Source organism: Canis aureus, chromosome 27 (genome assembly GCF_053574225.1).
Source record: "Canis aureus isolate CA01 chromosome 27, VMU_Caureus_v.1.0, whole genome shotgun sequence".
Classification (NCBI taxonomy): Eukaryota; Metazoa; Chordata; class Mammalia; order Carnivora; family Canidae; genus Canis; species Canis aureus.
In genome coordinates, this window is record NC_135637.1 from 46,008,405 (window position 1) to 46,030,854 (window position 22,450).

Here is a 22,450-nt window from a genome sequence, read left to right on the forward strand (position 1 = left end):
TGTAAATGTGCTCTCTAGAATTCTGTTTTACCCTGCAACAAATTCCATCCTGGCAAGGAACCCAGCCCCTTCCATGCACTTGGTACGTGCGATCTGGAACATGCTGGGAGGCAAAGCCTCAGCTCTTAGCCACCTGGAAGAGTTCCCCAAGAGCCTCTTCTCACCTCTGATTCTTGCTGCTTTTTCTAGTTGACCAAAGAGGCAGTGAAGGCCATGGTGCAAATCTTACCCTTCCTCAAGATGGAGCTTGTTTCCATAACATTAGGGTTGAAGGCAAGTAGAGAAGGAGAGTCAGAGAGTTAGAGCCATGTGAGAAAGGAGAGGCTGAGATGGTACAAAGCTGATTGGGCCAAGGTTGATCAAGATGAGATTGATTAGTGAGAGCTATATACCTCCTATAGGTGGTAATATGGATGAGTACTAGGGATGGGAATGAGGGAATATCTGAGAGGGAAGAAGGATGGATGAGGTAGAGGAGGGACAGGCTGGCAACAGGGACATAGGCCTAAGGAAAAGGAATCTGGCCCTTGCTCGAGGTCTCCAACCTCTGCTGGGTTTATTGTGTGGGGGTACACTGTCCTAAAAGGCAGCCTCTCAGGCCAACCTCTCCCATCCCCACAGAAGGTCAAAGCTGAAGAATTTGACCTGATTCAAGACTTAGAACAGGATCCCTAGAACACATAATCATCTGTTCCCAAACAACAGCCATAATTGTGCAGTCCAGCCAGTGGCCCAGCCAGAGAGGAGGCGAGCCCAAGGCAGGGGAAGCACAAAGCAATAGAAAAATGCACAGATCTTGTATTGAGCTGTTTATGCAAGATGGATGAGTCATAGGTGCCTGGGTGGCTCAGTCAGTTAAGCATCCAACTCTTAATTTTGGCTTGAGTCATGATCTCAAGGTCGTGAGATCGAGCCCTGCGTTGGGCTCTGTGCTGAGTATGACACCTGCTTGAGATTCTCTCTCTCCCTCTCCCTCCCCACTTGCTCTCACACTCTCTCTCAAATAAGTAAATCTTAAAAAAAAAAACAAAAGATGGACAAGTCCTCTATCTCCTAAAAAAGATCAAACTAAGCCTTGGCCCTCTACTCCTCTGCTGCCAGACTGTGTGGTCAAGATAGCATCAGAATCTTCATCAAGATGGTGTTGTGGGTGTTGGACTGGACCCAGACTTCCTCCAGAAGGCAGAGATGCTGGAGCGGGACTTTCACCCTTTTGCTATGAGAAGGCTTTGCCAGGCATGGCACCCGTGACCAAACTGAACAGGGCCACGATTCCACTAGCATCTCTCTGGGAAAAAGGGGTAGGACAAGATCTCAGCAACCTTGTTGTCCACCTTAGGAGTCTGGGCTACTTTGAAGCAAGGATTTTTTTCTCAGGTGAGCAGGGAACAAGTGGAAGTATCCTTTTAGACACAAAGGCCATGAACCCCTTGAATACTCTGAAGTATTCCCCCCGCCAAGCCAGGTGGGGACTATTCAGACACTCATCATAACTGGGAAGTTGCTGTCCTGGACTAGTTGGGGGTAGTAACCCAAGGGGAGGAGAAAGTTATGTCTGAAAAGCAACAGTCCATTCATTATTCTTCCAGTGAACATCTCTTCCAGAGACCATGCTAAGCATGAAGATTTCAGGGGTGCTGGTGGCAGCCTTGCCTTTCTGGAGGATCCAGTCTCCCCAAGGAAGGTGAGGGAACAAATAGCTAAATGGCAGAAGCCCTGCCTTATCAGTAATTGCTTTAAATGTAAATAGATTAGGGATACCTGGGTGGCTCAGTGGTTGGGCAACTGCCTTTGGCTCAGGGCATGATTCTGCAGTTCTGGGATCGAGTCCTACATCGGGCTCCCTGCATGGAGCCTGCTTCTCCCTCTGCCCATGTCTCTGCCTCTCTCTTTGTGTCTCTCATAAATAAAAAAAAATCTTTTAAAAAATGTAAATAGATTAAATTTTCTACAAATGGCAGAGATAGGCAAAATGCATTTAAAAAATTATTCATAGATATGGTTCATTTGAGATATAAAGACTCACGAGATACAGAGACACAGAGTTGAGATAAAAGAGTGGAAAAATATATTCCATACAAATAGTAACCAAAGACTGAAGTAGCTTATGTAGCTCTGCCAATATCAGAAAAAGTGCATATTAAGTCAAAAACAGTCTCGAGGGGATCCCTGGGTGGCCCAGCAGTTTGGCGCCTGCCTTTGGCCCAGGACGCGATCCTGGAGACCCGGGATCGAATCCCACGTCAGGCTCCCGGTGCATGGAGCCTGCTTCTCCCTCTGCCTGTGTCTCTGCCTCTCTCTCTCTCTCTTTCTCTCTCTGTGTGACTATCATAAATAAAAAAAAATTTAAAAAAAAACAGTCTCAAGACAAAAGTGGACATTATATCTTGACAACAGAGTCCAAAATGTATGAAACAAACATTGACAGAATTGAAGGGAGAAATAGTTCTACAATAATGGAGACTTAGTTATACCTTTTTCAATAATGAATAAAACATCTAGACAGAAGATCAACAAGGAAATTGAGGACATGAAGAACACTGTAAGCCAATTCAACCTAATAAACATCTATAGAACATGCCACCCAACAACAGAAGAATACTCATTCTTCTCAAGTGCACATGGGACATTCTCCAGGTTGACCATATGTTAGGCCACAAAACAAGTCTTCATAGATTTTCAAAGACTGCGGTCACCCAAAATATCTTTTCTTATCACAAAGGAATGAAGCCATAAGTCAGTAACAAAAAGAAAAATTTACAAGTGTGTGGAAATCAAACACACTCCTAAAAAGTCAGTGGGTCAAAGAAAAAAGCTACAAGCGCAAGGAGAAATAGTGGAGAGGAATGAAAAAGGAAACACATAATGGCAAAACTTATTTTTTAAAAGATTTTATTTATGCATGAGAGACACAGAGAGAAGGGCAGAGACACAGGCAGAGAGAGAAGCAGGCTCCATGGAGGAGGCCCGACTCAGGACTCGATCTCAGAATTCCAGGATCACGCCCTGGGCTGAAGGCAGGCACTAAACCGCTGAGCCACCCAGTCGTCCCCATCATGCCAAAACTTATGGGATGCAACAAACACATCACCCAGAGTCAAATGGAGAGCTGTGAGTGCCTATATTAAAAAAGAAGAAAGATCTCAAATCAGTAACCTAACTTTATCTTGAGTACCCAGGAAAAGAAGAGCATCTAAATATAAAGGTAGCAGAAGGGCAGCCCTGGTGGCTCAGCGGTTTAGCGCCGCCTTCCCTGGGCATAATCCTGAAGACCAGGGATCAAGTCCCATGTCGGGCTCCCTCCACGGAGCCTGCTTCTCCCTCTGCCTCCCTCTGCCTCTGTCTGTCTCTGTCTGCCTCTCTCTGTCTCTGTCTCTGTCTCTCTCTCTTTCTCTGTGTGCCTCTAATAAATAAAATCTTAAAAAAAAAAAAAAGCTAGCAGAATAAAGTACCTACCTAAGCCCTGTCTTGGGTCCCACAGGCCCCCCACTTCTACGGTGCGACTCCACCCTTCCCTCCCCAGCACCCTGGGAGAAAGGCATCCTTTCTGCACAATGGTGCCCCTCCCCTGATCCTTTTCATCCCCACCCCACCCCACCAGCTGGGACATGGCCCCAGGGACCCTTAGCAGAGGTTGGCATGCAGGAAACCAGGGGCCTGATTGCCCCACTGTGAGTGGACCCCAGGGACAGCCCCATGAGCCCCTGCTGCTTCAGGGCCTAGGCCCTGACTCTACCCCTAAAGAACACTCTTGTCCCCACCCCCAAAGAATAATGCCAAGTGATATCCACAGAGAGAAATGAAATTGGAGTGGAAATGGGAAAAGATGGAGAACAACGCAGTCTTGGGGAGGGAGGAGCTTAAAAGAATAATGTAAGTAAATTCATGTCCATAAAATTGACAACCAAATGAAATAGACAAATTCCTTGAAAACAGATTTCAAAAGGTAACAGAATACACATAGAAAATCTAAAATGTCCTATATCTGCTAAAAAAAAATAGAATCTCTGATTTTAAATTTTCTCACAAAGAAAACGTATGCCTAGATGGTTTCCCTAGTGAATTTTTCTAAGCATTTAAAGACCTAATACTAACCCTATCTCCAAGGCCCCACAGCTGGAGATGAGCAGTCCACCATCTCTCCTATTCTCCCAGTGAGGCAGGGAGATTCTCTTTGTGCAGATCAGCTCCCCTCCTTAGCACTGTGGTCTATAGGGAGGTGGTCCTGTGAAGGGTGGCCTGGGTAGGGGCTGGAAGACAGCTCTGGACTCCAGGGAGCACTGAGCACCCACGGAGTCAGAGTTGGCGTCCTATTGCCAACACCCTGGGCATCTATCAAGGACATGCCCACAGCATCCCCAAGAAGAGATTACAGGCCCTGCTTCCTCAGTGGAGCCTGAATCCACACTGAACACACATGTATACACACACACACACAGAGCACAGGGCAAATTCAACCTTTACCAGCAGAATATGAGGGAGTACTGACTGGGCAGCCACTAAGAGTCCCTTTTGGGGTGTTGGAAATTTTCTTTGTCTTCATCTGGAAGGTGGTAACACAGGTGTTTGCATACAAATGGAATCATCATGTGTACATTAATGATGACTGCCTTTGCTGTCTACAAATTTTACATTAACTTTTTTTAGTCCATGGAAATGGAAGTTTACTTGTTTCCAGCACCACTTATTGAAAGGACTTTGCTTTCTCCTATTGAATTGCTCTGGTGCTTTTGTGAAAAATCAATTGATATTACATATGTTCATCCTTGACTGGCAGCTGTATTACATTTCATCGAGCTGTCTTTGTCTTCTCCTTATGCCCGCACCATGCTGGTATAAGGAGACTTGCTGGTTTTCTTTGTGAGAAAATTTGATGACTGCCTTATAGAAGGGTTGAGGACAGGTTATGTAAGTTCCCACCTGTGTTCTTCTCATTCAAGTATGTAAAATAAGCAGACTGACAAAATAAATTTGAGAAAAAAGTTACAAGTTTAGAAGATAGGTGCATACACACACAGATACACACACACAAGGAGCCAACACCTGTATAATATAGGAGACTCTGAAAAGAAACAAGAGGATAGTACAAAGTCAAGTACAAATAGTACAGATTTGAGAGACCTTTCCTTAAATTAGAAAAAACATCTTTGAAACCATATATTCCAAGGGAAACTGTAAACCTGAGAAAACTGATCCAAGTGACCGACACCAGGATGTATTCTAGCAAAAATCAATAAACTTAAAAAGAAACTTGGAGCATTGAGGCAAAAAAAAATCACAAGAGAAAGAAAAATCAGATTATCAGACTTCTTGAGAGCAACATTTTATACCAGAAGGAACTAGAGTGATATATTTAAGATATTCAGGGAAGGAAAACATGAGTGAAGGATTTTAGGTCCAGCTACACTGACTTCCAAGGATAAAGACCACAGTTACCAATACGCCACCAGCAGCCAGGAAGGCAGAGATGCACGTGGAGCCAGCATACGTAAGGTGTGAACACTAAAACCACAAAAATGCCAGAATTGACTTAAAATCATCATGGTGACAAGAAAGTAAGATTTACCCAGCAGATGTCATGAATGTGCTAGAAGAGCTAAAAGGTTTGTGTGTGTCACTTACTCTGGGGTCTGGAACTCTGAGCCATGCAGGCTCAACTGAGGCGTCATAGGATTGACAGTAGTAACTAGCTTTGTCCTCAGCTGAGAGCCCAGCAATAGTCAGAGGGACTGTGGTGCCCAAATTGGAACCAGAGAATGAGTCAGGAATCCTAAGGACTGGTTGTTGTTCTTGTAGATGAGGACTTCAGGGACCTGGCAGTTGCTGATGTGGCTTAAGATAACACATCCTGCAATGTTGCTGCCCCTTCCTGTGGAGGATACAGTGACCTTGTCTCTCAGGGATCTGACCTTGAGGCCAGCTGAGTCAGCATTGACTGGGCTTTGGCAAGAACGCTCTTGAGATCCCCCAGAACTGAGCACGCCGTGCCCCCTGCTGGGTCCAGGCCTCAGATCTTACCTCCTGGTGGGCAGAATGATCCCCAAATGGAATTAAAGAATAAAGGGGCTCTGGTGCTGCCTCTCTGCCAACTGGTCTCACCCTTTAAATCCAGTCTTAGACCTGACCGCTAGAATAGTGTGGGAAACAGACCATAGGGCGCAGAGTGGAGACTAGGAGACCAGGAGGGAGATGGGCTTGGGTCAGGATGGTGGCCGTGGAAGCAGGGAGGATTGATTGCATCTCAGATATATTTTGAAGACAGGGATGGCAGGATTTTCAGATGAGTAATAAGCGAGAAAAAGAGAGGAATCCAGGACGCTGTCAGACACTGGGCTTAAGCAACCAGGAAGATGAAGCTGCCATTTTGGAGACGGAGACCTTGCCAAGGAGTGGGTTTGGAATCAGTTCCGTTTTGAAAATGAGTCTCATTATGACTTTTAATTCTTGGCATTTCTCGACCTTAATTTGACCATAAGATGTTTCTTTGTCCAGAGCATCTTTCAAGGCTCCTACTCAAAAAAGGCAGATTGGAGAAAAAGCCTACAGGGAGCAGGGGAAATGTGTGTCTGCTATTACTTAAAACATATTTAGGGACACCATAAAAGATATTGAAATAAGGCCATGAAAAGTTTTTTAAGCCTTCCATAATCCTAATGCTTTAACACACAAAAAAAGTTGTTTTTATTGCCCAATTCATCTTCCAGATGGATTTTTTTTCAGATAGATTTTCTATTCATTCATTCGTTCATTCCACAGTCACAGCATTAAAAAGAGTCGGCTATACGCTCATCTGCGAATTTGATTATTTTAATTATGAACAGCATATATATTTTCATATTTATCATTCCGTTTTTACGACCATTGTAACAGCTGCCTTTCTTGCTTTCCCGGTGGCGGAGAAGAGTAAGGTGGGGGGTTTGGGGAGGCCGCGGGGAGGGGTCAGGAGGCAGGGCCGGTACCCGCGAGCCACGGAACCCGCGGACGCGGACGTGCGCGCCCCGGAGGACAGGCGAGGGGACGCCAGCCGCGGGGACGCCCGCCGCGGCCGGACCGGAAGTGGAGGCTGCCGAGTCCGCCCCCCGAGCGGAAGCTGCGGCGGGAGCCCCGGCGGGAGCCGCGGCGGGGCTGCGGGTGAGCGGCGGGCGGCGGGAAGCGCCGGGGAGGTGGGCCCCCAGCCCCGGGGCGTGGGAGAGGAGGCGGCGCCTCGCTTTCCCGCGCCCTGCTTCCCGGCGGGGGCGCCCGCACCCCGCGGCTGGCGGTGGGGGTGCCGGGAGGTGGTGAGGGGCGACCTCCATCGACCCTCCCGCGGGGCTCCGAGGTGCGGGCTGCGGCCACAGGTGGGGAGACGGAGGTGCGGGGGGCCGCCTGCCGCCCCGGGCCCGGCCCGGCCTTGAGGGCTCCGGGTGTGTTTCTCCGAGTTGTTGGTGGACAGACTCGCCGGATTCAGTTCTCGCAGGTGAAAGGGAAGACTGGCCTTATCCTGCCTCTTTGCCACTCAGCCTTCGGGAGAGGACGTGGGAAGGTCCGCCCAGAGTGGGCTTGATGGCCGCGGAGCCCCGAGGTGCCCCTAGAGCCGCGGCAAAGGTCGCCTGGGCCTCGGCCGCATTGTTCTGAGCCTCGGTCCGCTCGCAGTCAGAAAACTGCCCAGGCCAGCCTCGAGGCGTGACGGGCCAGGCTGGAGAGAGCGGCGGCGTGCGGAGCGGGCTTGCGTGCAGAGGAGGGGCTTGCTCTCCGGACCCCGCGGCACCGGCTTAAGTGGCCAAGGTGGAGATCCTGCTCTCGGTGCTGTCTGCGCCACCGCTGGGCCTCCACCCCCAAGCCGAGTTCCGTTGTTCGTAAGACGGACAGGGGAGGACTTTGTGTACCGCGACCCCCGAGGGCACCCACCGTTGCTGATCCTGCTGCCGAGAGGAGAGTCCGCCGACCGACCGGCAGTAAGTGCCCACCTGACGCTCTCCCTTCACAGTTCCAGTGTGTGTTGTTTGCTGTCAACACGCCCTCAGCACTGGCTGATTCTCCCTTTTGAAATGAGAGAACCAACTTCAGATGCAGCTTTAGCAGGCGACGAGATCAAATTTGATGAACCACATAGGTTATGGAAAAGAAGGCGATCACATTTCCCTTTAAAAATAACAGACATTTAAGATTTTATTTATTTATTCATGAAAGAGAGAGAGAGGGGATCCCTGGGTGGCGCAGCGGTTTGGCGCCTGTCTTTGGCCCAGGGCGCGATCCTGGAGACCCAGGATCGAATCCCACGTCGGGCTCCCAGTGCATGGAGCCTGCTTCTCCCTCTGCCTGTGTCTCTGCCTCTCTCTCTCTCTCTCTCTCTCTCTGTGTGACTATCATAAATAAATAAAAATTAAAAAAAAAAAAAAAAAAAGAAAGAGAGAGAGAGGCAGAGACACAGGCAGAGGGAGAAGCAGGCTCCATGCGGGGAGCCCACGTGGGACTCGATCCCGGAGCTCCGGGGTCCCGCCCTGGGCTGAAGGCAGAGCTAAACCGCTGAGCCACCGGGGCTGCCTTAAGATTTTTTTTTTTTTTTAAGATTTTTTTTTTAATTTTTTTATTTATTTATGATAGTCACAGAGAGAGAGAGAGAGAGGGGCAGAGACACAGGCAGAGGGAGAAGCAGGCTCCATGCACCAGGGAACCCGACGTGGGATTCAATCCCGGGTCTCCAGGATCACGCCCTGGGCCAAAGGCAGGCGCCAAACCGCTGCGCCACCCAGGGATCCCAAGATTTTTTTAAAAAGCAAAAACCTGGGACGCCTGGGTGGCTCAGAGATTGGGCGTCTGCCTTTGGCTCAGTTTAGGGATTGAGCCCCACGTCGGGATCCCTGTGAGGAGCCTGCTTCTCCCACTGCCTATGTCTCTGCTTCTCTCTGTGTCTCCCATGAATAAATAAATAAAATCTTTTTAAAAAAATGCAAACCCTTAAGTAATAACAGTACAGCAAAAGGGTTTTAAGATGGCATATGGTATAATGATGGTTTATAGAAGTTTGCAAACCACTGCTTTCAGCTTTTATTCTCATTGATTTCCCCTTTAAAAAAAAAAAAAAAAAGATTTTACTTATTTACTCATGAGAAACACAGACAGAGCCAGAGGGAGAAGCAGGCTCCCCATGGGGAGCCCAACGTAGGACTCAATCCCAAGACCCTGGATCACGACCTGAGCCAAAGGCAGATGCTCAACCACTGAGCCACCCAGACGTCCCTGATTTCCCTTTTGAAGTTGGAGTGTGCCTTAATAGAAAAATAGGCCCCAAGATAACCACCGAAAATTAATCAGTTAAGACTGCAGAATTCTTTTAACAGGTAGACCCTGGTGCAGTTAAAAAAACAAAAAAGTATCTCATAGAGAAGCAGGAGTTTCAGCTCCAACTCAACAAACTTTCCAGGTAACCTTTGGAGAATCTCTTTCTCTGAGTCTTAATTTGTTCTTCCTTGAGACGTCTGTACCAGATCATCACCAGGGTCCCTTTCCCAGGATTCCAAATCCTTAAAGAAAGTCATACATTTTTCCCAGTAAATCAGTGATACTCAGATCATTACAAAGTCCTTATGCAGAACTGAACTATAAACTGTTGAACTAGAGCCAGAGCTGCTAAAGACCTACATGTAACAGTGTGGAACAGCAACTAGTCTGAGGTGGACAGGTGATCTGAAACGGGTATGGATGCCGGTGTGCCTTCGTGGGCGCTGTCGAGGTTTATCCCTAGCCCTGGATAAATGAGGTACTCCCTTTGAAGATGCTAGGACAAAATGTTTCTCTAAAGGGATCTGTAGAGAAGAATCTGTTATTTCCTGAAAGTGTTTAGGATCCTTAGGTACAAAGAAGAGTAGTAGAAATATAAAACTTCTAGAAATTTTAACACCATAGGAAAAAAGGACGTTGAGAAGTGTTTGCAGTAGTCCTATAGATGTAAAGTCTGTTTTTAAAATTTAGGTATCTAGGGCAGCCCGAGTGGCTCAGCGGTTTAGCACCACCGTCAGTCCGGGGTGTGATCCAGAGACCCGGGATCAAGTCCCACATCGGGCTTCTGCATGGAGCCTGCTTCTCCCTCTGCCTGTGTCTCTGCCTCTCTCTCTGTGTATCTCATGAATAAATAAATAAAATCTTAAAAAATTTAGGCATCTGTAAGTTTTTATTATTCACTTCACAGGTAAATTTTTTTTTATAGAGAAAACACGCACACATCAAAGCAGAGGGAGAGAATCTTTTTTTTTTTTTTTAAGATTTTATTTATTTATGAGAGAGACCCAGAGAGAGGCAGAGACACAGGCAGAGGGAGAAGCAGGCTCCATGCGGGGAGCCCGATGTGGGACTCGATCCAGGACCCCAGGATCACGTCCTGAGCGGAAGGCAGGCGCACTTAACTGCTCAGCCACCCAGGTGTTCCAAGGAGAGAGAGAATCTCAAGCAGACTTCCCACTGAGTACAGAGCCGGATGGATGGATACCAGACTTGATCCCAGGACCCTGAGATCATGACCTGAGCCAAAGTCAGACACTTAACCTGAGCCACCCAGGCGCCCCTCTTCCGTACTTCTAAATCGTAGTTCTTTTTGACCACTTATGTGTGTCTACTGCACTAAATGTAACAAGTAAAAAAGGAAGTATGGTTAGCAGAAGGCCCCCCCAGGTCCAGCTTCCAGACCCTAACCCCACTCTTGCCCCCAGGTGGTTGCTTTGCCATTTCTTGAGTGTGTGTGTGCACGCATCCATAGATGGCAGTGCTTTGTACAGTCACACACTTCACTTCTTCATGTAATTTCTCTGAAACTCAATTCACATTAGTATTTACGGAGCAGATGCACTTCTTTCTCATTGCTGCTTGGTGTTCCATTGTCTGCCACACTTTATTTAACAGTTCCTTGTTGGCATACCCTAGAACGTTTCTAATGTCTTCTGACTGATAATGCTGCAGGGGATTCCCCGGCGGTGTGTTACCCGCTGTGTCCTGCCTCAGGAACCCAGTGTCCACGTGGACAGTCTTGCCAGCGCCCACTGCTTACTTCTGCAGTCTCCTGTCCCCCTGCGGCCTCATCCCCCACGCCATTCAGGCCCCCACACCAGTGCCCAGGCACCTTGCCCTCTGACTTTTTTTCTTCTTCTTCCACCCCTGCTCCCCACTCTAGCACATAAAGATTTTAGACCCCACCAGCGCATGCCCTGCGTGGACCTTCCCACGTCCTCCCCTCCTCCTTGCCCATCCTAGAGTATCTTTCCCCTCACCCTCTCACTCCTACTCACCTGGCACATCCCATCCCTGCTAAATCTAGCCCTTCCCCTGCTGGCAGCCTGCCCCCAGTGCCATCTCCTGTCCTCACTGCTGACCTGCTGACATTTGTACTTCTTAGAGGGGCCCTCTGGCCAAGGACAGCCACTGCTTCCCACCCAGAGACATCACTCCAGCAATTCCCCCCTCACCTCCTGCATCTTCTCTTTTCCCTCTACTCTACTACTTCTATCCTCCTTACAAACATGCTGGTTTATCTTCCATCTTAAAATGTAAAAACCTACTCACTGTTCCTCTTCCCTCCTTCCAGGTCCTCTTGAGCTCACCCCCCTCAGGCTTTTCCCTTTGGCACTCCTGCATGAAACAGCTCCCATCAAGGTCACCTGGCGCCTGTAGGTCTCCAGACCCCAATGTCAGGTCTCCATTATCACCTCCCCCAGGCTGCAAGTATCTGTAGCCTTCGATGTGTGATGTGCAATGACTTCCTGCCTCCCCTCCCGCCCTCCCCACCCCCGCCACCAACCCAAGTGCCTCTTCTCTGGCCTTTGAGGATCTCCCCTCTCCTGAGTCACCTTATCTCCCCAGCCCCCAACTTGGGCTCCTTTCCCTGCTCCACATGCCACCACATGCCACCGCCTCCTCCATGGCCCAGCTGGCTATTAGGCAGCTCACATTTAACATACCTGACAGCTCCTGCATCTTTGTCCCAAACTGCTCCTTCCTCCTAACTTCCCATCTCAACAAATGGGAATCCCATCCTTTAGCTCCCTAGGCCAAAGGCACTGGAGTCATTCTGCACTTGCCTCACTTCCCCTTCTCAGTCCTGTTGGCTCTGCCTTGGGAATCAGCCCCAGACCCCAACTTTCCCTCAGCACCTCCATCGCTGCCCCCAAGGCCCAGTGACTCCCTTCTTAGAGCCAGAGGGATCTCTTGAACACTTGAAGTCAGGTCATCAGGCTCCTGTGCTACCTCCCAGTTCCCTCAAAGCAAACCCAAAGTCTGAAACTGCCCTCCCCACTGTCCCCCAATCCTCTGTGGGTCTTAATGCCTGGACTTTGTCCCACGTGGCACATAGCAACACATACTGAGCATGTAGTATGTGCTCAATAAATTCTGGTGGGGTGATTGAATTCATTCCCAGGGGTGGGATTGCTGGGGATGTGCACTTGTAGTTTTGAGAGAGATCGTCTAATTGCTCCGCACAGAGGTTGGTCCAGTTTTACTTCAGCCACCTACCTTCATAGTTTGCCTGTCACCAGACCCTCCTCCACGTGTGCTCATCCTGTGATCATTGCTAGTGAGATAAGCATGAGCTCATTTTACTTCTAATTTGCCATTACAAGTGTTGTTGGCCATCATATCACAAAGGGCTAATTTCCTCATTATATAAAACAATTACTAAAAATGAGAAAACAGCAGTCTGGCTGGGGAGAGAAAGGGTAAAGAAATAGGAATAGACCATTCACAGAAAAAGAAAGCAAATGCTTTCAAACATGAGATATGTTTCTGAGCTTCTGAAATCCTTATGTGTCTTTCCTTCATACCAAAGTTTATGTTTTCTTCTAGTATTTTTCTAGTTGTTTTTTTTTTTAAGATTTTATTTATTTGAAAGAGTGATGGAGGGCAGCCCCAGTGGCTCAGTGGTTTAGCGCCGCCTACAGCCCAGGGCGTGATCCTGGAGACCCGAGATGGAGTCTCACGTCGGGCTCCCTGCATGGAGCCTGCTTCTCCCTCTGCCTGTGTCTCTGCCTCTCTCTCTCTCTCTCTCTCTCTCCTCTCTCTCCCCCCTCTCTGTGTATTCTCATGAATGAATAAATAAAATCTTTTAAAAAAAAACCCTTTAAAAAAACAAAAGAAAGAACGTGATGGAGAAAGAGCACAAGTGGTGAGAGGGGCAGAGGGAGAGGAAGAAGCAGGCTCCCCACTGAGCAGGGAGCTCGATCCTGGGACCACAGGATCATGACCTGAGCCAATGACAGACACTTCACTGACTGAGCCACCCAGGCACCCCTAGTATTTTTTCTAGTTTGATCTTTTTGCGTAAATTTCTGCCAGCTCTGGAATCTGTTTTGGTGGCAATTCTAAAGTAGGAGTCTAGGGCAGCCCCGGTGGCTCAGCGGTTTAGTACCACCTTTGGTCCAGGGCATGATCCTGGAGACCCGGGATCAAGTCCCACGTTAGGCTCCCTGCATGGAGCCTGCTTCTCCCTCTGCCTGTGTCTGCCTCTGTGTGTGTGTGTGTGTGTGTGTGTGTGTGTGTGTGTGTGTGTGTGTCTCATGAATAAATAAATGATATCTTAAATAAATAAATAAAGTAGGAATCTAGCTTTAACCCTCCCAGCCCACCCAGAAGGTTGCCCAGTTGTTTAAGTAGCAGTCATGTTGTTGGGTTGGTTTTTTTTTAATACAGTGTCATATTTGTCAATGTTAAGGCCATATATATAGTGATCAAAAAGACAGCAGGAAGAAAAAAAAAGCAGGAATTCAATGTCCTGTAGCAATCATGGAACCAGTTGTCACAGTGGCCGGCAGTGATCCAGACCTCAGGCAACTCGTGCTGGTGTAGAATGAGACAGTAACTAACCGTGGCATGGTGCGGTCTATTGTAACGGACTCGGGGCAGCAGGAAATGCTTTGTCCCGCCCCAGGGTGTTGGGAGAGCTCTTTAACCAAGAGTTGGCACTAGAGCCAGGCCTTCAGACAGTCAAGCTGCATTCTCTGGGCTTGGTGGTACATTCCGAGCAAGGGAACAGAGGCTTAAGAATATGTTTTTCTTTAGATATGGTGTCCAGTTTAATTGGCCAGAGCATGATCTGCAATGCTAGAGATTGTGAAAGGCAGGCAGGAAGGTAGATTGGAGCCCATTGGAAAGGGGCTGTCGAGTACTACTGGGGTCTGGACTCCATTGTCCAATGGGTCTCAGGCCTCTTTTGGATCAGAAAGATCTAGGGAACATGGCCTGGCATCTGCATTTTATAAAATGTCCCAGGGTGGGGCGCCTGGGTGGCTCAGTCAGTTGAGTGTATGAGGACTCTTGATTTCAGCTGGAGTCATGATCTCAGGGTCCTGGGATCATGAGCCCTGAGTTAGGCTCCGTGTTCAGTGGGGAGTCTGCTTCTCTCCCTCTGCCCCTCCCCCGCCTGTGTACGATCTCTCTTTCTCTCTCAAATAAATCTTAAACAAAACCAGGAAATGTCCCGGGGCATCCCGATTCTCCGCTGAGGTGGAGGTACTGCTCTCAGCCCTGGGGAGCAAACAGAAGTGTGCCCTGGGTGGAGGGCTGGCCCTCTGCGCTACCCCAGCCTGTCAGTCCAGATCCAAAGGCCCCCAAGTCTCCCTAGCACGGATTTGGTGACATGACTGACCTGAGGTCAGGGAGCCACATCAACTTCTGCCAAAGGAACCCAAATTCCCAAGGTGTTCGTTTCTAAGCCAGTTCCATTGCCCTGGTTTATCCCATGTCTTTTTTTTTCTTTTTCTTCAGGTTTGTTTGTTTAAGTAAACTCTACACCCAGTGTGGGGCTTGAACTCACAACCCTGAGATCAAGAGTTGCATTCTTTACTGACTGAGACAGCCAGAAACCCCTATGTGTGGAGTTTGGGTTTTGGGGGGGGGTGTTGTTTTTTTTAAGTAGGCTCCGTGCCCAACGCGGAGCCCAACACAGAGCTTGAAAACTCACAACCCTGAGATCAAGACCTCAACTGATATCAAGAGTCAGATGCTTAACTGACTGAGCCACCCAGGAATCCCAAAGAAATTGTGTCTACTTGTGTTTTGCTTTTTGGGTTTTTTAAAAAGATTTATTTGTTGGGCACCCGGGTGGCTCTTTTGGGTCCTGGGATTGAGCTCCTGTTCAGCGGGAGCCTGCTTTTTCCTCTCCCTCTGCTGCTACCCCTGCTTATTCTTTCTCTTTCATAAATAAATTAAAAATCTTTTTTAAACATTTAAAAAATATTTATTTACTCGAGAGAGAGAGGGAGCGTGTATGAGCAGGGGTAGAGACAGGGAGAGAGAAACCCAAGCAGACTCCCCACTGAGCATGGAAACTGAGGCAAGGCTCCATCTCACTACCTTTAGGTCAAACTTGAACTGAAACCAAGAGTCTGATGCTCAACCAACTGCACCACCCAGGCACCGCTGGTTTTTGTTTTTTAAAATGAGTTTCCTTCTTGGTAGAGTTTCCATTAGAAGCATTTGTTTTCTGTGTGTCTTTCTTCTCTTTAGGAGTCAGCTTTGATGGTAGTGTTGAGCTGCAGAAGAACAGTTTCTGAACTTCATCTCCATCCCTCTGAAACTGGAGTGTGAAGGGCCAAAGCCCCGGGCAGCTTTCAGACAAGATGAAGACCGTGCTCATGGTTGCAGAAAAGCCATCCTTGGCCCAGTCCATTGCTAAAATCCTCTCTCGGGGTAGGAAAGACAAACCGGCGGGTTTGTGGGAGGAATCACTAAACATGGTCATTTCTTTTTTTCTGGAGTGTGACTCCAGCCCTCTGGAATTGACTTGGTTCAGGACAGTGGGTGTTACTGAAGCATCTCAGTATTAGTTTTTGTGGGTGCATTTACTGCTACATTCAGTGTGCGGTCCAGGACTCCCAAAAGGTACAGACACCATTCACAGCGTAGCACCGGGCAGTCCACTGTTGCTCATAAAGCAGCACCCAGCCCTGGTAACTTACACAGAAAGAGAATTCACTAGAAGAATACAGAGCCAAGATCTCGCCCTGGTCTAAGTCTGAGGCCATGCCACAGACCGTATCGCCACAGGAGCTTTGCCACTGCCCTCAACCACTATAGCTGCAGCCTGTGTGCCTCATGTCACTCAAGAGCAGCATTAGGCTGGCCCTGGTATATAGCCCTACTGAGACACCAGGGCACTAAGAAAGGGGACATCTGTCCCTTAACTCCATCCTGGCCACTGGGGTAGTTGGTGGGGTGCTCCTTTCCTTCCTATCTCTGACTTGCCTCCAGATAGGAAGGGTGCTTGGGTGCTCTGGGTACCTAGAAATGGCCTATGTCCACCGTGACCTCCCCTGGGTCAGGACAGTGGGATGGTGTCTCTTTGAAGGGGAGGGGAGAGCTGAGAAGTGCCCAATCCACAGAAGCGAAGAAAGTTCAGCTGAGAGGCTGTCAGTGGGGAGCGGGAGCATGAGAAGACGTCAAGGGACCTGGTAATGAGGAGGTCCATGGAGACCTGGTGAAGTTTGAAAGAAGTGGGGCAGAAATGAGAGGAAGGGCCCAAGTGTCTGCTGTGGAGAGCCTTCAGAGAGGGTGCTCCTGGCCTTCAGCTGGCCCAGGGCCCTGCGTGGTGAGCATACCGTGCTGGTTGGTTAGCAATGAGTGGTGTTTCCCGGAGGACCACGACATTCGTCAGCACTGTTACATGCAGTGGCCTGAGGAACGCTGCCACTGACTGCTCTGGGGAAGGGGGACTCTGGCCCTGTGAGTGGTGGCTTCTGGGTCTGGGGCCTCTGTGGTGGCTGTGGCCTGCTGGAGCAGCCATCACTGTGCTTCTCTGCAGGAAACATGTCCTCCCACAAAGGGCTGAAAGGAACATGCTCCGTGCATGAGTACAGCGGGACCTTTGCTGGCCAGCCCGTCCGCTTCAAGATGACATCCGTCTGTGGTCATGTGATGACCTTGGATTTCCTGGGTGAGCCCCCTGCACCCCGCCCAACCCCTATCCCACTGAGGGAAGCCCGGCAAAGTGCTGCCCCAAGTCTAGATGGAGCCAGGGAGGGCTCCAGGCAGACAAATTAGTGCAGAACCCATGAGTCCTGAGGCCAGCAGGTCCTGGGTCATCTAGAACCCAGGTTTTAGAGCTCAATGCCCGTGGGTCCCCATCCCAGAGGCACCCCTTAGTCACTGCATGCCCTATGCTCCTTCCTGTGCTTCCTAGAGGTGGTGGATGCCCACCTCAGAGGGGCTGGCCCATGCAGGCATTTGGGAGGTGAATGTGACTGTTGCCCAGTGGTCGTTTGGTGGCTGTCATTGTCATCTTTGTTATCTATTACCTTGGAAGGGCCAGCATTAGTGACCCAGCAGAGCCACATGCAGGGCCCTGTGGTTGATGAGAGACTCCAGCCTAGGCTCTGTCTCATGCTCTACAGGCTCATGGGCTGGGACTGGAGCCTCTAGAAATTTCTGTTCCAAAAAAAAAAAAAAAAAGAAATTTCTGTTCCACATGTGTGATGTGAGTCTTACGATAGTGCCATCCACTTCCTAGGATTGAGGACTCAGTGTGACGGTGAAGGAAGAGAGCTTAGTGCACAGCAAAGTCTCAATACTTCTTGTTGCCCAGTGACAACAAGGACATTGATTCAGTCGTGTGGCCAAGCATTTGGACTCTTGAGTTTTATCACCAGCCAGCAGGTGGGGAGCTGGGATTTGAACTTGACTCTGTATGACCCCGTTCTCCCAGGCTGTACGAAATGGGGACAAAAAGAAAGCCAGAGGGCTAAGCTTGCAAGCACTGAGCACTGAGTAGAGAAGTAGGTGGATGTACCAGACACGAAGCCCAAGAGACTGATTCCCCATGGGGTTCCCCTGAGCACCTGTCATGTGTGCAGTCAAGTGCTGGGTAGGGGGAGAGTTGCAGCTATTCAGGCTGGAAGAGAAGACAGAGGTAGGAGGGGTGTGGTTCAGTGCTCTGGCAAAGTGAGCCAGCCCAGGAATGGCGCTCCAGCCACAGGGCATGTCCTGAAGTGAGGCTGGAGCAGCAGCAGCCCTGCCCAGCGGTGGCTCCTGGAGGTGACCAAGGTGTGGTGTCACCTCAGCAGCCCAGGGGAATGAAGGCCCAGCTCTGCCTCCAATTGTGGGGTTCCCCTGGGCAAATTGTTCTCCAAGCCTCCCTCTCCTCCTGGGCCTATGACAATTGGAGAGATCAAGCTTGGTGAGCCAAGAAGTATGATTCAGCTGTCACTGTGGCTATGGTTTGTAGGAAAGTACAACAAATGAGACAAGGTGGACCCCGCAGAGCTGTTCAGCCAAGCCCCGACAGAGAAGAAGGAGGCTAACCCCAAGCTGAACATGGTGAAGTTCCTGCAGGTGTGTGGGCGTGCTAGGGCATGGGCACCTGAGAAGCCTCTACTCTGGGCCCTCTGCACTGCAGGTGGTCTCCAGAGTCCTCTCTTTGATGAACTGGAGGCCTTTGCTGGAAGCCCTGGGTGGGCCTCGCAGCCCTTTCTGCGAGCTCCCCCTGCTGGCCCACGAGGCACCTTTCAGACTGTTCTCACAACCATCCACTGGCCCACCTGGGCAGCCGGGTCACTCAGCCCTGGAGAGCAGAAATTCTGCTTTTTAAACTGTTTGTTGGTGGTGGCGGTTTTTCTCATCTTAAATGCACACACATTATGGAAAATAGTAAAAAGTAGAAGGAAGAAAAAATATATAATCACACTACCTAAGACAACCACCATTAACATTTAGGCTTATTTCATTTCAGCCCTCTTCCCATGCAGTTTTGGGGGTTAAGATCATTTTGCATTTATAATTTCTTTGTGTCCAAAAAACAAAGTCCTGAGTGAAGTTCTCTGAGTGGCTAAGGCAGCCTAACTGCGTCTAGCGCCGCTGCTCAGCCCGGGCCCAGTCTGGGTGGCAGTCCTGCTCCATGGGGCTCAGGGTGTGGTTGGGAGCACCGTCGGTGGGCACTACGGGCCGGGCCACGGAGGGGCCAGTCACTGTGTACTCTGTGGCAGGTGGAGGGCAAAGGCTGCGACTATATTGTGCTATGGCTGGACTGCGACAAGGAGGGAGAGAACATCTGTTTTGAGGTAAGAGGGGGCCTACTGCTGTCCTTAGTTCGAGCCTTCCCACTGACCTGTCCTCGCATTTGCGCCATGCCGGGGGTGCGGCTGGGAATCTGCTGCGTTGCCTTAGAAATGCCTTTTCTCCTCCTTTAGTTTGGAAATTGCATAGACACTTTGAAATGTATGGACTCTGCCAAGGGCAGAGGGGTATTACCTATTCCCCTACTCGGGTGCACTGTGTGAGCAAACATACAGACAGAGGGCAGAATTTTCTCAGTGGATAGGAAGGTTTTCAGGCCTTCTGGGCACCTCTCAGGGACCTATGGCCAAGGCTGGTTGCCACTTAGCTACCTTTCTTCCTGCTTTTCTCACTTCCAGCCTTCACCGTCCCCTCCAAGATGCCATCAAGCCTCCCCCTCCCATCTTGTTTCCACCCTCCCTGCAAGGACACAGGTGTCTGCCTCTCTTGTGGCTGTGACGCCCTCACGCGGCTCCTGACTGCAGGTGTCCCCTGGTGCAGCTCACGCTCCTGCCTCTTGCACCCCCAGTTCTCACCCGGAGCCTGTTACACTTTGGGGCTTAGGAAATGCTTCCTGTGTGGCCAGGGAGCTCAGGACACCCCAAGTTCCAACACAGCACCCTCAGTCAACGTGATCACGCTTTGTCCCTTCCTCGGCACTCTTGTCCCGGCCCCACCCCTATGGGACTGCTCCTTCCCTGGGGGCGGAAGCTTGGGGGCTTTCTCCCCTCAGCAACAAAGGCACCCCCCACCAAAGAATCTACATGGCCAGGGTCCAGTGTGACTCCCCTCCCACTGCACAGCCTTCATAGTGAGTCTGGCTCCAGGCCCCCTGCTGGGCTTAGCCCTCAGTCCCTAAGGTGGGGGTCCCCTGTGCCCTCCCTGCTCCTGCCGTTTGTCTTTTCCTCTTCATTCTGTTTTCCCTCCCTGGCTTTTCTTCAGCTTCTTAAGAGTTCCACCCACCCCTCCTTGCACTCTGCCCTCTAAAAAGAAGGGAAATGGGTCAAGTGGGGTGGATTGCATGACTGAGTTTCCCTGTGTCGTGGCATTAGCATTTCCTGGTTTGGCAAGGGTGAAAGCAGATAAGAGAAAGGATGGTAGTAAGGGGGGGTGTTTGAACAAGTTTGTCAGTGGAAGGAAAAGAAGCCATGTAGCAGGAGTGATGTGGAGAGACAGACTTCTGGACAGGCAAGGAGGTGGAGGAGGGTCTGGCAGGATGGAGAGGAAGTCACACCAGCAAGGTTCAGCCCCAGAGAGGAGCCCTCACACGAGAGGCGTGGAGGCAGAGATTTGGAAGGTGAGTGACAGCTGGGCTGCCTCCCCCAGGTCCTGGACGCTGTGCTGCCCGTCATGAATCCAACCCATAGTGGCGAAAAGACCGTGTTCCGGGCCAGGTTCAGCTCCATCACAGACACGGACATCTGTGCCGCCATGGCCCGCCTGGGCGAGCCAGACCACAACGAGGCGCTGTCGGTGGACGCCAGGCAAGAGCTGGACCTGCGCATCGGCTGTGCGTTCACCAGGTGCCGGCTGCCCTCCCTTTGGCCAGGGCTCCTGCCTCATGGGTCCCCATTTGCTGCCCCTGGGCCTGGTTAGTACTAGGCCAGTGTCCATATTCTAAAAACCCTGAAGGCAACTGTCTCTCTGGCAGGGTGTTTGCCTCACTGCATGGGTCTTGAGGAGAGGGTGGAGGGCATAGAATAGAATAGAAGGGTTTCCCAGCCCCAGGATGGGTGGAAACTCTTCTCTCTTGCCTTCCGTGCCATGTGTGCAAACACATGATTCCTCTCTACCCACACACACCTTTCCCGGCCCCTGTGCTGAGCCACGTTCTCACTCTGTCCCCTGTCTTCTGAGCAGGGGCACTGCCGCCAGCTGGCCCCATGCTGGACTCAACGTGGGTGATTAACGATGGTGGCTTTGAGTGCATACGTGACCAGAATATCTTTCTCTACCCCATGCCTCCTTGTAGATTTCAAACTAAGTACTTCCAGGGAAAATATGGCAATCTAGACAGCTCCCTCATCTCCTTTGGGCCATGTCAAACCCCTACCCTGGGCTTCTGCGTGGAGAGACATGATAAAATCCAGTCCTTCAAACCGGAGACGTACTGGGTGCTGCAGGCCAAGGTTTGCTTTCCCTTCCCTACACACGCTGGGTCTTTCCAGGTTCGGGCTGTGGACTCTGAGGGTCTTCTGTCATCATCCGGCCCATTAAACCCCCGAGGCCAAGGGCACAGGAGGGACGCCAGAGTGGTCTGTGGGGTGCTCAGGGAAGGGATCCCAGCCTTCATAGGCCTGAATGCATTGAATTTAGAGGCAAGAATGAACTCAGCCTTGAGGGGGAGGGGGCCGGGTAGATCATGCCTCAGAACAGTCAGCTGTGATGGTCAGGTCCGAGGTTTGGACCAAGGGCCATAAGCCACTGACTTTCAGACTTTTTGAAGTCTTAGAACCATTTCTCCAAATAATGCCGTCCGTGTAAGCTTCTTACAAGATTTAAAGCAATACAGAGCTGGTCTGGTTGACATAGGGCTGGGGGCCCCTGTAAGGACTACACCTAGTGCTGGCCAGGTGTCAGAGGGTGGGCAGGGATGGCATTTGTGACGGAGGTTCCAACACCCTTAAGGATACAGCAGCCTTGGCTCTGGGCTCCCCGTACGAGACTACTTGCCGAATCTCAGGGGAGAGGCCTGGAGTCAGGGCAGCCTTTCCTTGGGACAGGGCTGGGTCTCAGCCTACATATCTGTGCACCTCTGCACACCTGTATAGGTATGGCTGTGAGACCTTAGAGCCGGGACCATTTTCTTCCCAGAGGAGGACCAGCTTCATCTACCTCGATTCTCTTCCCTGGCAGTGTGTGCTCACCTGGACATTTTCTTTCCCGTCTTCTGCCTTTGTACTTTTTCCTATAGGTCAATGCCGATAAAGACAGATCTCTTCTTTTGGACTGGGACCGAGTACGAGTGTTCGACCGGGAGATCGCACAGATGTTTTTAAACTTGACAAAGCTGGAGAAGGAAGCCCAGGTGGGCCTGCCCCACGTGTATCTGTCACGTTTGCTCGGGGCAGGGGTAGACCTTGGATGCCTCTGGCTAGAAGAGTAGCTCGTGACCTAGGGTCCCATCTTTCTTTCCTTTCTGGAAATAGACATCTTGTAGAAAGATGGACAGTTATTGATGCAAGCGGTAACTGTGTGCTACATCCCTGCTCTGTACCAGGCATTGCCCCACATCCACGACCTGCAGCCCCTGTCCATGTGACCCCAGGGGCATTATCTCTTTTTGGCAGGACTCCATTTCACACCAATGTGCCTTTTCTGTGATACGGACGCTAACAACTCTAGAGGGACCTGTGTGCATGTCAGTGAACTCGGCCGAGGTCACACAGCTAGCATGGGATATCCCAGCCTCAGTCAGCTTTCCTGGCCTTTATGGTGCTGT

At 50.2% G+C, this 22,450-nt stretch overlaps 1 protein-coding gene across 1 annotated transcript; it reads left to right on the plus strand.

Annotated features, from left to right (window-relative positions):
* Positions 1-7,112: 7,112 nt before the first annotated feature.
* Positions 7,113-22,129, plus strand: LOC144299372 (DNA topoisomerase 3-beta-1-like). Its single transcript, XM_077874928.1, has 8 exons — positions 7,113-7,131; positions 15,469-15,651; positions 16,763-16,894; positions 18,182-18,288; positions 18,939-19,013; positions 20,335-20,531; positions 20,981-21,137; positions 21,923-22,129. The coding sequence occupies exons 4-8, from the start codon at positions 18,271-18,273 to the stop codon at positions 22,112-22,114; spliced, it is 639 nt and encodes a 212-aa protein (XP_077731054.1). The 5' UTR covers positions 7,113-7,131; positions 15,469-15,651; positions 16,763-16,894; positions 18,182-18,270; the 3' UTR covers positions 22,115-22,129.
* The last annotated feature ends 321 nt before the right edge of the window (positions 22,130-22,450 follow it).